We start from the raw sequence: 14,022 nt of genomic DNA, 5'->3' as shown, positions 1-14,022 counted from the left end.
ATAGAGAGATAATAAATTGTGTTTAAGGCACAAAACTGTATATCCATTCTTAGTTGGTATGAAACACAATACAAGTCTTAGCCTTCTTGACATAGCTTGGTCATGTGACTTGTTTTGACCAATGACATGTGAAGTTTCCTGAACCCCTTCCTGGGGATTTCAGCAGTCCTTTGGACATGTTCTTTATTTCTTCCACCACTGTATAATCAATTATAAGATGAAACTCCAGGTAAGGGCTGCTTTGTCACCCAGGGTCTTGAAGTGAAGATGATGACCATGGGTAACTAACTAAGAGCCAAATCACCAGACACACTGGGCATAAATAAGAGTCAAACTTGTTGCAAGCCACGTTGTGGGTGATGGTTGCAGTGCCATCCAGATCTACATACGACTGCAAAGGTTTCTGAGTATATTGTACAAACTCAACTGCTACAAATATTCTTTGTTTATAGCAGTAGAGGAGAGCCATTGCAGCTGCTTTTGTTCATTCATTTACTGTCAAGCTGGCTTATGAAAAAAAATTGCTTGACCAATTTTTTTAGGTGTGAGAAAATCCTAATGAATTCTGAGCCTTTTTAATGGCCATGATCATGTGGGAGCTTAAGTAATAAAATTATTGTGTATGCAGATATATTTCTACCTTTAGCATTTATGAAGGGAAGTCAATTTTCACTCAAACAGGTTTCTTTTCATCTGGTTTTCTCTACCATGTTTATGCCTGAGGTTTATTGCAAGCAGTAAAGAGTGTCCAAGTTTGTTATGGGAATAGCCAAATTCCCAGTGCCTTAAAATGCATTCCAGAGGCCCAAGAGTCAGTTAAAGGCTGATTGATTATACAGCAAATACATCAAAACTGGTATTTATGAAATATCCCATTTCTCCAGCTCAGTCTCTCACAAGCGCGAACATCCCGTTTGGGAGTTGTGGTGTGAGTCTCTCAGACAGCTATGAGAAAAAATTACTGTAGATTTTCCATGACAAGGAAAAGGCTCTTTAAGCTGTTCAATAATTCAATAAAAGATCTATGTCAGCGGATGCCTCTTATGAACACTCACTGTAAAAGGTAAGGTTTGAGCAGTTTACTGCCGCTTGACTAGTGGGACCTTTATAATCAACTCAGTGTCTCACCTACTGCCAAGCTGTAGGAGGGACAAAAACTGTGAATAATTGTGCAGACAGACTTTTCCATCTGACTAGCTCAAAGCTATTCACAAATAACATTCCTTCAAGTTATGGGCAAAGAAGTTCTGGGGTAAGAGGGAGGCCAAGTTATAGGTTATAACCTCTATCAACGCTGCTAGATGGGGCTCACGCAACCCACTTGCATATTCGGTCAGTGATGATTCCTTTGTTAATAGACCTTGCACAGATTCCTTATTGATGTCGTCTATCTTGGATTACAAAATCAAATTCCCATTTCCTGTATGCTAACATTTTATGAGACTATCCTAGATATGATTTCCCGGAGGAGGCACTGTGTCTAACTGGTTTAATAAGCAATGTTTTTTTGCAAACAGTAACTCTTGCCTTTTTGATGATGCTAGCACTAACACCATTCTGTGCTGTGCACTCTGTGTGGTAGTTAGTTTTCCTAAGAGCGATGCAACTGCAAACACAACAAATACATCTGTTGATTGATTAAAACCTAGAGAATGAATCTATTTGGATTTAGCTTTAGTCTCTGAATTTTTGAGAAAAAACAAACAAACCCTTTTCAGTCTGAAGGGGGAAATAAGCATAACAGCATACCATAAAGTAGATATAAAGATGGAGATAGCCACGTTTGGGGTCTGATCGTGTAACATTTCACTTTTATGGCACAATCAGTGGTCAGCAAAACTCCTGAGGACAAAGGAGCGTTTAGCATCGAGTTGGAACCTGTTAGTTGGTAAAATTATCTCCCCCAAATCATTTCAGACCACTGATCGCTAAACTAAGCTCTGCAAAGCACTCTACCCACTTCATAATGTTGGACCTGTCTCTCATGATTGGACATCATTCTCAGGGGTGCACGGGGTGGAGTGGCTTTCAAACTGCCAAAGGAGTTCTCTGGGCTGTGCCTCTGCTTCTTCCCTCAGTATAAACCCCCCACTGCAATGAAACATAATCTGGTCTGTGCTGAGAGAGGCACCTGCCTGAAAATACAGATTTCCCAAGGTTGCAAGCTCTCTCCAGTGCCCACTGGACATGATTTGAAACTTTGAGAAGAAGGAGGTAATCCACTTGGGTTTCCAGCAGCACACAGCAAAGAGGGCGATCTGCACATTCTTCAAGACAGTGGGCTAAGCAGAATATCCCGGCCATAAGCCATCACTTCATATGTGTGTCTCATGATATTCCCCACTTGGGCCTCACCGACCATCAATCTCCCGAGTGGAACCAAGCCGGTGGCAAGCACCTCTCCCTGCTGTATCTGTTCCCAATGTGGACGGGAGCAGAAACAGAAATCCAGAGAGGACGTGGTTCAGTTGTAATGTTTTGCATGTTCTCCCTGAGGTGAAAGTGCACTGTATTTCTCACTTTTATTACCCAGGGTTTGCAGAAAATGAAATCGGGGGTATCTTTGTGAGGTTTTGCTGCAGAGAGATGAAAACAACAACAACAGACTCAGATAAGACTAGGCAGTTGAAGTCTGAAGTGGGATAGAGCTGTCGCTGTTTGTTTGCTGGGACCGACCAGGCCTAATTTATTCCGCTGCCGCTGAGGTAGAAAAGCCAATCTGGCCTTGACCCATTTATCTTTAGAAAACTAATTAAAGTGGAGAATCTGGTTTACTGTTGTTATTGGGGTTTTACTTATTCCTGATCAGGCCAAGTAAAGATAGAGGGTGTGTGTGACTGTGTGTGCGTGCCACTATGTGTCCAGGTGGAGATGGGGGAGTATCGGTTTCATCTAAAGACAGAGGCTGAAACCCTAGATAATAAAGCAGCTTCTTAAACACAGCCTGACATCCTTTTGAAATGCAAAAGAGTGTATTTAGCCCAATGCAGAGTCCTTTGAGGTGACAATAAAATGCCATGGCAATTTAAAAGGAACCATTTCCCACATCTTTACAACCAAGATCTCCTAAATCACTCCAAAATGGGCCCCCAAAGCACCAAAGAACAGTTTTATGACTAGCCCTTTACCCTGAAACTGGTATTAGCCATTGGGCAGGGCATAAAGCCTGTGTGTGTGTGTGTGTGTGTGTGTGTGTGTGTGTGTGTGTGTGTGTGTAGGTGGCACGAAGCAAGAGCTTTGTCCATTTCATCTCAGAATGATAAAGGGAAGGGCCTCTTCTGATACTCTGCTAGTTCTTAAATCTGCATGTATGATAGTAGCAACATATTTGTCACCAATGATATGCCAATGAATTTCAGAATTCATTGTATTTTTGGAAGAATTGTACCCAATAATAGATTCCTGAATTTTTTTTTAAATTTGGAATCATATTTAGAGAAGATTATCAGCCAACTGGAAGTCCAGCAAAGCAGTCAGAGAGGGAGATGCCGATATAATGATTTATAATCTTTCTAATTTGCCTCAGGACATAGTTCTTCCTGCTAACCCTCAGATATACAGATTGGTCTGGCTCAAGTGTGAGAAAAATCTGAAAGTAAGAAGTGACACTGGGCAGGGCAAAAACACACTTCTTAAATGAAAGTTACTCTAGCAAACCAACCATTGGCCCAAATACTAGAACCATGACTCATGCCACCTAAGATATTTTCTTCCATTTCCCATTTAGCACCAGGAAATCTTAGGCCATCTGACTTCCCTGCTCTTTCTCAATATCTTCCCTTCCAGAGTATTTGTGGGCCAAACTTTTCTGCACTCAGAAAGTTGGAATGAGCATATATATATATATATATGTGTACATATATATATATATATATATTCAAGGCACAATTTTCTTTTAAATGATGCACTTTTGAGGGAGGAATTTTTGACAGAGTTGTTCAACCTCCTGGATTAAGGCCAGGCAGACCGGATGGGCAGATGTGTTTATAAATAGGTACCTGACCAGCGGGGAATAATCACCTTATATCATGGTTCTGGGGTGTGAAGGACATTATAGGGTGGCATGATGAACACCAAATTAGCATATGCAGCAAGACTTTCTGAAATCCAGTATATAAAAACAGGTAAGAAAACCTGAGTGCTCCTGTCCCCAGACCAATTACAAACCACTTTGGAGTAAAAAAAAAATATCGAATGCTCCCCACCTCTCCTCTCCCACCCCCCCACCAACACTCTAAAAGACACTGGTATGTTTAAGTAGGAAAAAATAGAGTAAACTGCATATCCCACAAACTGTTTCCGAACCCCCTAAATTCTCCATGTCCCAGCTAATGGAAAAATTAGCTCTTTATGCATGAGAGCTGATGGTGATGCTGGTTATTATTAGTGAGGTAATTATTCGCTCAGCCCTAGAAGAAAAAAAAACCCAATACATTCTATCAGAGAAGACCTAGTTTTTCAGGAAGGCTACACCGAGTCTGCACATTCAGATAGAATTTAAATCAGCCACCCAATGAGTTAGTTTTACACAAAACTTAGATGGAAAACCTTGCCACTGGGAAGGAATACCAGGAAGATCCTTAACCACAAATGAAAAAGAGAAAGGAAGTGACTAAATCTACTGGGCATGCGCAGCAACACTCAATTCATTTTCTAGGCAGCTTGGAAAGGGGAAACAGGGATGGCATTTCCCAGGAACTCTTTGGAAATGACCATACATAGACACATGGGGGTGACAGGAAGAAGAAGACCAGAGCTTACACTATGTTGCATTGTCCTCCACACAATCCTCTGGGAAGCAAGAGGAAAACAAATTTAAAAGAAAAAGAAAGAGAGATTATTCTAGACATTAATGCACAGCACAGGCATAATTTTTAGCTGGGTCAGATGGCATTTCATCCCACCCTACCCCACCCCAATCTCCCTCCCGGTGACCACGAGAATATTTGAGAAATTTATACATTCTGGATACTTACTGGAGCTTCCTTGGTCTAAATCATCCCCCAACTTGATGAATTAACTTCCGAGTGGAATTTTTGTGTGTTTAATCTGCTTTTATAAAAGATATTCCCCTAAGAAACCCAATGTAAGGCAATTTTTTTTTCTCTAATGAATCAACTGGAGTAAATAACAGACACTTCCTGCCCAAGGATGTCCAAGAGCACGAAAGCAGGTTGTGTGCTAATTTTCAGAGCGCTACAGCTAATTGCCGTTTATAGAGGCTAATCTGAAATACCTCTGTAGACTTGGATCTCAAAAAATGAGTTACTTGGTGCTGATTGAGTTTTAGACCCTTTGCTTTCTGTGATGTTCCAGTGGAACTTATTATTATTTTTTAAAATCATGGTTTTCAGTCAAATTGTTTCAGAGAATTTGTGCTGTGTAACCTATCAGTAAGTGCATAGACTGACTTCTGGCCTGTTTAAAGAATGGCCAATAGTCAATAGCATCCCCTGGTTTCTTTCAGACAGGGTGAGCACCGGTAAACAGGTAAGTTTTGGTAATTAATAGTGGGACTGGTCTGCCAGCCATATTTGTTTCTGATGGCGTCTTCACCAAGTCTTGGTTGGTGCAATCAAGGGTGGTGCTGTTCTCTGATGGGCCAGCTTTCCACCAGTAGCTGAGTTTATGCAGCTTTATTCCTCAATGGATAATTTGAAATAACTTTTAAGGAGAATGTCTAAAAGCTATGGAAACTGCTTAAGTAGGCCCACCTAACTTTAGAGGAGCAAATGGAAGTGCTTCCTCGTGATACGAAAGAATAGGCAAATTCCAAAAATTCCTATAACTATGATAATATGAGGTTAAGGAATGGAATGACTGTATCTTGCAACGAAACTTCTGTTTTCAATCATCCTAGAGAAGTTTCAGCAGTGTTTATTCAGCATGGGGTTGTGAACTTTGACTCTAAAAACAAACCCCCAATTACCAGTGTCACATAAAAACAGTTTTTAAAAAACCGATCTAAGAACCTTTACCAACAAATCCCAAAGTTAATACCATAGGCACAAATTGTATGTTGTAGCGACTCTGAGAACTTTCTAATACAGCTACTTTGGCTTTGGAACCAGGGGTGGGCAGCGGGGATGCCACCCTTTGAAGCACTTCCTTTGCTGAAACATTTCTAGAAATTAAGGGAAGTCTTTCCCAATTATCCTGCATTTCTGGGACACACACACACTTCTTCTAAATATTCAGGAAAAATCTTCTCAGGAAGGTTATATGAGACTTGTTCATAAACCTTCAAAACAGGCTGTGAAACGGGGCAAGCCTTCAAAAGGGTGCAGGAAGGCCTGCGCCTTGAGGGTGAGTCTGTCAAGTGTGACATCATCTGACAAGATACTGACTGTCTTTCCACTGTGTGGAATTGGAGAGAGTTATCCAGGGAAGAAAGTCTTGGGGAAGCTAATGGTTGAAAAGCAGATTCTGATTTTGCTGCGGGTGTACCTTGGATTTGTCAAGAAAAGCCCTGTGAGGTTCTTTGTGATGTATAAGCAACTCTATTGTTTCAGGGGCAGAAAAAAAGTGGTTTCAGGGTTGGTTTGGGGCTCACTGTCATTTATAGATGACAAATTCTTAGAGTTTGGGAAGGCATCAGAATTGAATTAAAATAGAAATTAATAAAACCACATTCTCCCTCGAAAAACCTGAGGCCTTACCAGTTAGCTGTGTGGCAATGCTCTTCAAAGCATTATATTTGGGGAATTTTGGAGATTATCCATAAAATTTCTTTTAAAAAAGAGATTCAGATTCCAATCTTTCTATCAGTTTTAAAACCCCATATAAAATTCTCAGTGCATAAACTTTGTCTATATTGTGACAAATTGCATATATCCTGCTTTCTCAAGAAGAATATTTTCTTGTTTTACTTCCCCTGTTTGAATATGTGTGATGTGTATGCTTCCTGGGAAGAAGAGAAGATTTAATTCTATTTCAACAGGAAAAATATTAATTAGTAGCCTTAGATATCATTTTATTGTTCAATTCAATCCCTTTTCTATTAAGGGATAGCAGATGTCCTCAACAGTTTCAAAATCTTATTTTATTTTATTTATTAAACTTTTTTTTTTGCTTTTTGGGTCATACCCAGCGATGCTCAGGGGTTATTCCTGGCTCTGCTCTCAGGAGTCACTCCTAGCGATGCTCGGGGACCATATGGGATGCCGGGGATCAAACCCGGGTGGGATGCATGCAAGGCAAACGCCATACTCACTGTACTATCACTTAAAATTTTATTTTAATGTGGTAAGGGACTGAATATGAGGTGTACCTTCTTGACAGGTTCCTATGTGGATAACACAACATTGTTCTCTGTAGATACAATGTTGTATAGTACACCTCTAGAACTTCCTCCTATTGCCTTGTACTACAATTGTTTAATTAAGGTTTATTTAAAAAATCTTAGACTGAATCACTCCAGCAACAAAGAGCCAAGAAAAACAGGGTGAGGAAAAAGAATGAACAAACTTGTGTTCATCATCTGTGCTCTGCTTAAATGGAATTTGTGAAGTGAAAACTAAAACAACAGATTCTAATGAAACTATCGTTAAAAAACAAACAACTGGATGGTTGTTTGGTGGAATCAAATTAACAGCTGAAAAACAGAAATGGTGCCTCATTTATAAACTTTTCCTGAAACAGTGAGGAGACGAGTTATCAAGTAGAAGGTTGAAGCAATTCCCCAGATGGTTTCTTTTTTATGTCATTGTTTATTTACTAATGAATATCAGTAAATTTCAAGAATCATGTTGACCTTAATAACTGCACTAGCCCAAACCCTTCATTTTGGTGCTTTATGACTAGGTATTTAATTGGTAAGTACATTTGACTTTTAGAGAGAGGAAAACTGAAATTTAATAACTTCCAGGCAAAATTCAACCAATTTAATCTTATGAATTTTACTCTATAGGAGGATATTAACTAACATTATAAAGTAATTTACAACAGGGACTAATAAAAGTATTTTCATAACTAGAAACCCTCAAGAACTGAGTTTATCTGATATAATCAGATGTGGATCAAGTGTTTTACGACCTTAGGGGTTTTATCTTTTAATTTTGCTTTAAAATAACTGGCAAGGCAACATCAAGGGCACTAACAATTACAGAAACATAATTATTTACAGTACTGTAACTTGCATAGAAAGTAATAAGGCAGATATTTTTTGAAATTATAAGCTTTTAATTGTAAGTTTTTTTTATAGCAAATTGTGTTTTTGACTTACATTAAAAATTTTATTTACTATCTTTATGGCTTCATTCACCAAGTAAATTATTTTGATGATAGTTCTTATTGTGTCAGTTCTCTGACACAACTAAAATGGATCAAAAAGCAGCTATTCCCAAGGATTATCACTTTGTAAAGAGGCACAGAAAGAAAGTGACATTGATTTGGGGTCTCTTGGCAAAGTCTTTGAAAACTTCAACATGTAAGAAGTTGTGATAAAGTTTCACTGTATCATAATTGAATAAATAAGGGCAGCAGATGAATAAGAAATATGCTATCATAATTGTATCTCTGGGAGATAGGGTAACCTAGTCTTCAAATTAATATTTCAGAAGAAAGATGAAGTTGAAACTTTGGTCACTCCATGAGTGGATTAATGGAGTGATAAGATTTCTTAAATAATCTAATTCATGAGTGAAAAGGAAGATCTCATTACTTTTCAATATTCTAATTAAGACCAGGAGCAGATAGGCGCATGAGAGGACTGCTAAGAGCATCTCTTTCAGAATCCCATTAGGGTCTTTTGAAGAATGACCTTGGAGGCACAATGTGCAAACAAAGACCATTCGTCCCCGAGGACTCACCAGCCGGTCCAAGCTCGTTCCTGCAGCGGTTGTTGGTCTTTCTTCGGGATTGTATGGCCTGAATCGGGTATTAAAATTTTCTGGAGCAGAACGGGCAGATCGAAGTGCTGGAGCAGGTTTGGGTTGACCACATCCCTGGAAAACCTGAAAAAAAACACCAAGGGGGAATTTTTTTTAAAAAAATCATAACGTGATGGAGAAGAGCATACAGTACAATGTCTTTCACCTTGTTTTTTGCAATTGGAAAAAAAGATCATTTGGTGGTATTGAGGTTTCCTAGTTGACAACTGTTTTGAAGTCATTGAGCACTGCGACGGCCCCCGCCAGCCTTTGAATATCCCTCCACTGTGGTCCCACGGTCCCGCTATCCCCAACACCTAAGTCTCCTCAACTCCAAGTTCTACTGATCATGTTTTAGGATTAGTTTCCATTGGGGGTTTTCTAATCCCTTTCATATTTTTTCTTTATGCTTTACACATGAGCAAGATGATTCAAGATTTTTTTCCTTAATTTTTTTGTGATTATCTTTTTTAAAAAATCATTTATTTATTTATTTATTTATTTATTTATTTATTTATTTATTTATTTATTTATTGGACTGGAGCGATAGCACAGCGGGTAGGGATGACCCAAGTTCGATTCCTTCCTCCCTCTCAGAGAGTCCAGCAAGCTACCGAGAGTATCTCACCCGTACCACTGCAGAGCCTGGCAAGTTCCCCGTGGTGTATTGATATGCCAAAAACAGTAACAAGTCTCACAATGGAGACGTTACTGGTGCGCGCTCAAGCAAAACGATGAACAACGAGATGACATGCTACAGACAGTGCTATTTATTTTTAAAGCATTACAGAGCCTTTCATGATTGGATTTCAGTCATACAGTGTTCTAACACCCATACCTCCACCAGTGTACATTTCCCAGCACCAGTGTCCCCAGGTTCCCTCCCATCATCCCCCTACCCCCTGCTCTTGATTTTTTTTCTTATTGAATCACCCTGAGATATAGTTGAAAAATTGTTCATGATTGAGTTTCAGTCATCCAATGTTCCAACACCCATCTTTTAGCCAGTAAATATTTCCTGCCACCAGTGTCCCCAGTTTTCCTCTCACCCACCCACCCTTTCCTGCCCCTGCATTCTCTCTCTCTCTCTCTCTCTCTCTCTCTCTCTCTCTTTAAAATCCTGAAAATGAACACAATTACTCAGCATCTGACATTTTCTTTCTGATTCACTTCACTTAGGATGGCACCCTCCAATTCCATCCAACTTGCAGCAAATTTTACACACAGACACAGACACAGACACACACACACACACACACACACACACACACTTCTTATCTTCAATAAATTCTAAACTCAAAATTTTTTAAAAAATGACCTTTCCTACCCTTTCCTATTAGAACAGAAAGAAATACCCAGACAGATAAGGAACAATTGACTCTATGTCTTGACTCTTATTTTCAACTTGTACACATGAGTATGTTTGCAGATTCTGTACTGGGTGGTTTGCCTACACATGAATCCTCATATATTTCTGCAGACCTGGGTAGAGCAGCAAAACTTTGAGTTGTCCACAGGCCTGTTCCCAGGTGAGGCTGGACAAGGCGGTTCATTGCCTTCTTGCCCCACCGCTTATTCTCAAAACAACTTTTCCTTTCTCTCTCTCTCTCCCTTCCTCTGTCCCTCCCCCCACTTTCTCTCTCTGTAGTGATATTTTTTCTGTAGGCCATATTTTTTCACATCATTGGTGCTTTCACTTTACACATTTGCTGTTGAAAATGGCCTACCAAATTAGAGCTGGGGTATTTTCTAACTTTGTAATGCACAAGGGGTCTGTGTGATGTGCCTTATTACTGTTGGACAAACTTTTTTCACATGTAATCTATCATGCACTTGACCGTAAGTTCAACGTTACCAAATCAACTGAGGACATTCAACAAGGTGTCTTTAAGCAGAAACATACATAAGAGAGACGAGGTTATGACTTATTGGCTGTGGGAAAATTGGATTAAAAGTTTGCAGAAGCCTTTAGTGTTTGCTAATTCAGTGTTTGCAGATTTTTTATTGAAAATAGTCATGACTATTTATGAGACTTAATTCTATCAAAATTTTAAATATAACATTGATATCATAGAATGACTTTAGGATCAAAGGAATTGTGTCTTCTGCATTTTGATGCACTTGAATCTGGCATTTATCGAACATCCACGGGGAAGCTTTGCTATCATGACAGATGTATTTCATGTGTAGTATATAAGACTGAAGAATTGGAGTGAGTCCCTCTTGAATAATGAAAACCTGTGCTCGTAGGAGGAATTTTTTGTGAACACTCTCTTGAGCAATGGTGGAAATAGGACAAGTGAAATGTGTATGGGATCCAGAGAGTGACAGTTTCCTCTCATTTTGCTGTTGACAGCTGTTAATGTTGCCATCAGGGCTGTGGTGGGAAATCACAGATTTTATTGTAATGATATTGGGGACAGTGCTTCCAGCTCTTTCCCTCAGTGATTTCACACAGGGAGGAGGAGTGGGTATACTTCCTTGACTGTCTCTAGAAGTTTCATCTTCCAGATGAGAGTGCCAGAGTGCTGTGATGATGAAAGTGGGAAGAGAAAAGGAAAGATGCCCATAATCTAGCGAAGACAACTGGTCATTAAAAAAAATCTCACCGACACAAGGGATAGTGAGTCAGGAAATGCAAATGAGTAAGAGACAGAGGGTGAGTACAGGGCAAAGCTCTTGAACTCTCTCTTGGACCCAATACTTGGTAAGCTTCCTGTTGGGCCCTAACCTTTTGCCAAGATGGAAGGCAACGCCCTGATGGACCTCAGGGCAGCAGTATGGGGCTGACAACAAACTGAAATCGACCCACAGAACGCTGTATCAGCGAGCAAGGGTTAAGGACTGAGAGGGACAGAACAGTGAGGGACCAGAGTGAGGCCCGAGCATGGAACACCAGGAACCTGAAACCGCTTTCTTGAAGCTGGTAAATCAATAGCCACCACTTCATAAACATCAGGAGATTTGTGTGGTAATTTTACATGCAATAATTTATGGACTCATGCTCCCGAATTAGCCAGTTTGGCAGAAATAATACCTTTACCAGAATGGCAAGAAAGACAGTAACTTTTCAGACAGTTTCAATAAGACTTGACTTTATGTTTCTTTCATTTCCATAGGGGATAACTGGCCCTTAGATGCTTTTTTTATAACCCCCTACTTAATTCTTTGGGAATAATTATGTCAGTTATTCTTCTGGGATACACATGTTTGAATGGATTCTTTCTGGTTTCCTGATTTCATTCTGCATTGTTTAACACTCACACAAGCATTTTTCATCAGGTTTATGATGGGATTCCTCAGAAGCACACCAAGAACTCTTGAATGCCATCCCCGATGACAAATTCCACCTTGAGACTCAACTCATTTCGTTTTATCACTATAACTAATTTCTCTTCTGTTGTATTCAAAAGTTCTCCTTCAACTCAGCAGTTCACTGAACAGGAGTACTTTATCTTGGCATTCTTACCTGAGATTGTTCTTAATACACTATTGATTATTCTTCTCTCTCCCAATTTCTGAAGTTGATGGTGTAAACCAGTGTGATAAAGATAGTGGGCCTTTTTCTCCTAGTGCCTAAATCACTTCCCAGCGTCCAGGTGGCAAGGTCATTGCTGATATAGGGCATTAAATTTCTGAAGCTCCAGGTTCTGTTGAGTCTGCTATTTGGATTGCTTAGAAGATGACAGATAAGTTTTCAAATGCAGAAAGCCTAAGACAACACAGTGCTAATGGCTTAAAGTCAGGCACAGAAAGAGCTAAAATATCTTTTAGATCCTTTGGGAAAAGATTGGCTCACTGGTTTAAGTTAAATCAAAGGAGCAAGACATGCATGAAAAATATTATTTGTTACTAAGATCATTTTATCAGAACAGAAACATTTTACCACTTGAGGTTTTGGGTTTTTTTTTTAGGGTGATAATTTAACAACAGAACCCAGGTGAATTAATCATGGCTTTTCTGTTATCTGTTTCAAAAATATCTGTTGTGCAGAAATTGTCTTTTGTGTAGAAGCCAGATTTTTGTGTAGAAATCTGATTTTAATTATTATGGAAGCAACAACTAACGCTACTCAGATAAAGCCAACATGAGTATCTGTCATAACATGTCAGATTATGAATTTTTAAGGTTCTTAAACAAAGATTCTATTACACCCTTAGAAAGAGGAGATCGTTTTAGATCTCTGAGACTTTTAGAGTGGATCAAGAGCTAGTTTCACAAGACAGGATGGTACTCTTGGGCCCTCTGGGGAAGGTCTTTTGCACAAAGAGGTTCTCACTGGCCAAGGGGAGAAGTGAGTCACATGTAAAGTTTCTAGAGGATAGAGCTGCAGGCAAAGCTACCTTAGAGTGAAAGAAATCATTAGCTCTACTCCTTGCAGAAATAGAATCTGCATTACCTCCTACCTCTTGCCCTCTAAGGAACACTGAAGAGATAATTAGATCCTTCTGGGAAGTTATTTGGAAGTCCCAATGTAGACAGATGTTCCATATGTACAAAGGAATTCTTTTCCACACCAAATTGACTTGCAAAATGTGTGGATTTGGGCATGATATCTGGTTGGTGCTTACTTTTTTTTTTGAAAAGGATTACTAAAATGTCTCAGAAGCACCTTGGCATTTGGAGATTAAAGAGTTGATGGGAGCTGAAAGAAGAAATATTTTATTTTGTTCAACAAGAGAGGATTTGAGTGTTTGAGAGCTTTAGAGCTATGTTGAGTGTGACTGAATGCAAGTAGCTTTCCTGTAAGACTATCACAGCATCTTAACACTCCTGCACTACCACTGCACACACACACATGATGAACACAGTGTTCCAAGAAAGATATCAGTGTCAGGGCTGGAGTGATAGCACAGAGGGTAGGGCATTTGCTTTGCACGAGGCCGACCCAGGTTTGATTCCCACCATCCCATATGGTCCCCTGAGCACTGCCAGGAGTGATTCTTGAATGCATGAGCCAGGAGTCCGCCCTGAGCATTGCCAGGTTTGACCCAAAAAGCCAAAAAAAAAAAAAAAAGAAAGATATCAGTGTCAATCATTTTGTATTCTGCATTTTGATTCCACATTCACAAAAGTCATTCCTGGCAACCCCGGAAACAATAAGTGTAGCTCAATCCATCTCGACTGCTCTCTTTCGTTATTTCTTTATTTT

General features: G+C 39.6%; 1 protein-coding gene across 2 annotated transcripts in view; it reads right to left on the bottom strand.

Moving 5' to 3' along the window:
* GPC6 (glypican 6) overlaps nt 1-14,022 on the bottom strand; it is a 1,181,929-nt gene that overhangs the window by 94,571 nt on the left and 1,073,336 nt on the right. Inside the window, exons 6-7 of one of the 2 annotated variants that reach the window (XM_055119359.1) lie at nt 8,811-8,954; nt 4,762-4,791 (exon numbers count right to left, since the gene is read on the bottom strand). In XM_055119359.1, coding sequence (XP_054975334.1) covers nt 4,762-4,791; nt 8,811-8,954 — 174 coding nt within the window. The remainder of the gene's footprint in view (nt 1-4,761; nt 4,792-8,810; nt 8,955-14,022) is intronic. The other variant, XM_055119366.1, reaches the window with a different exon arrangement.

This window comes from Sorex araneus, chromosome 1, assembly GCF_027595985.1.
Source record: "Sorex araneus isolate mSorAra2 chromosome 1, mSorAra2.pri, whole genome shotgun sequence".
NCBI classification, from domain to species: domain Eukaryota; kingdom Metazoa; phylum Chordata; class Mammalia; order Eulipotyphla; family Soricidae; genus Sorex; species Sorex araneus.
The sequence above is the reverse complement of the archived record's forward strand: the minus strand, read 5'-3'. Positions and strand labels throughout refer to the sequence as shown.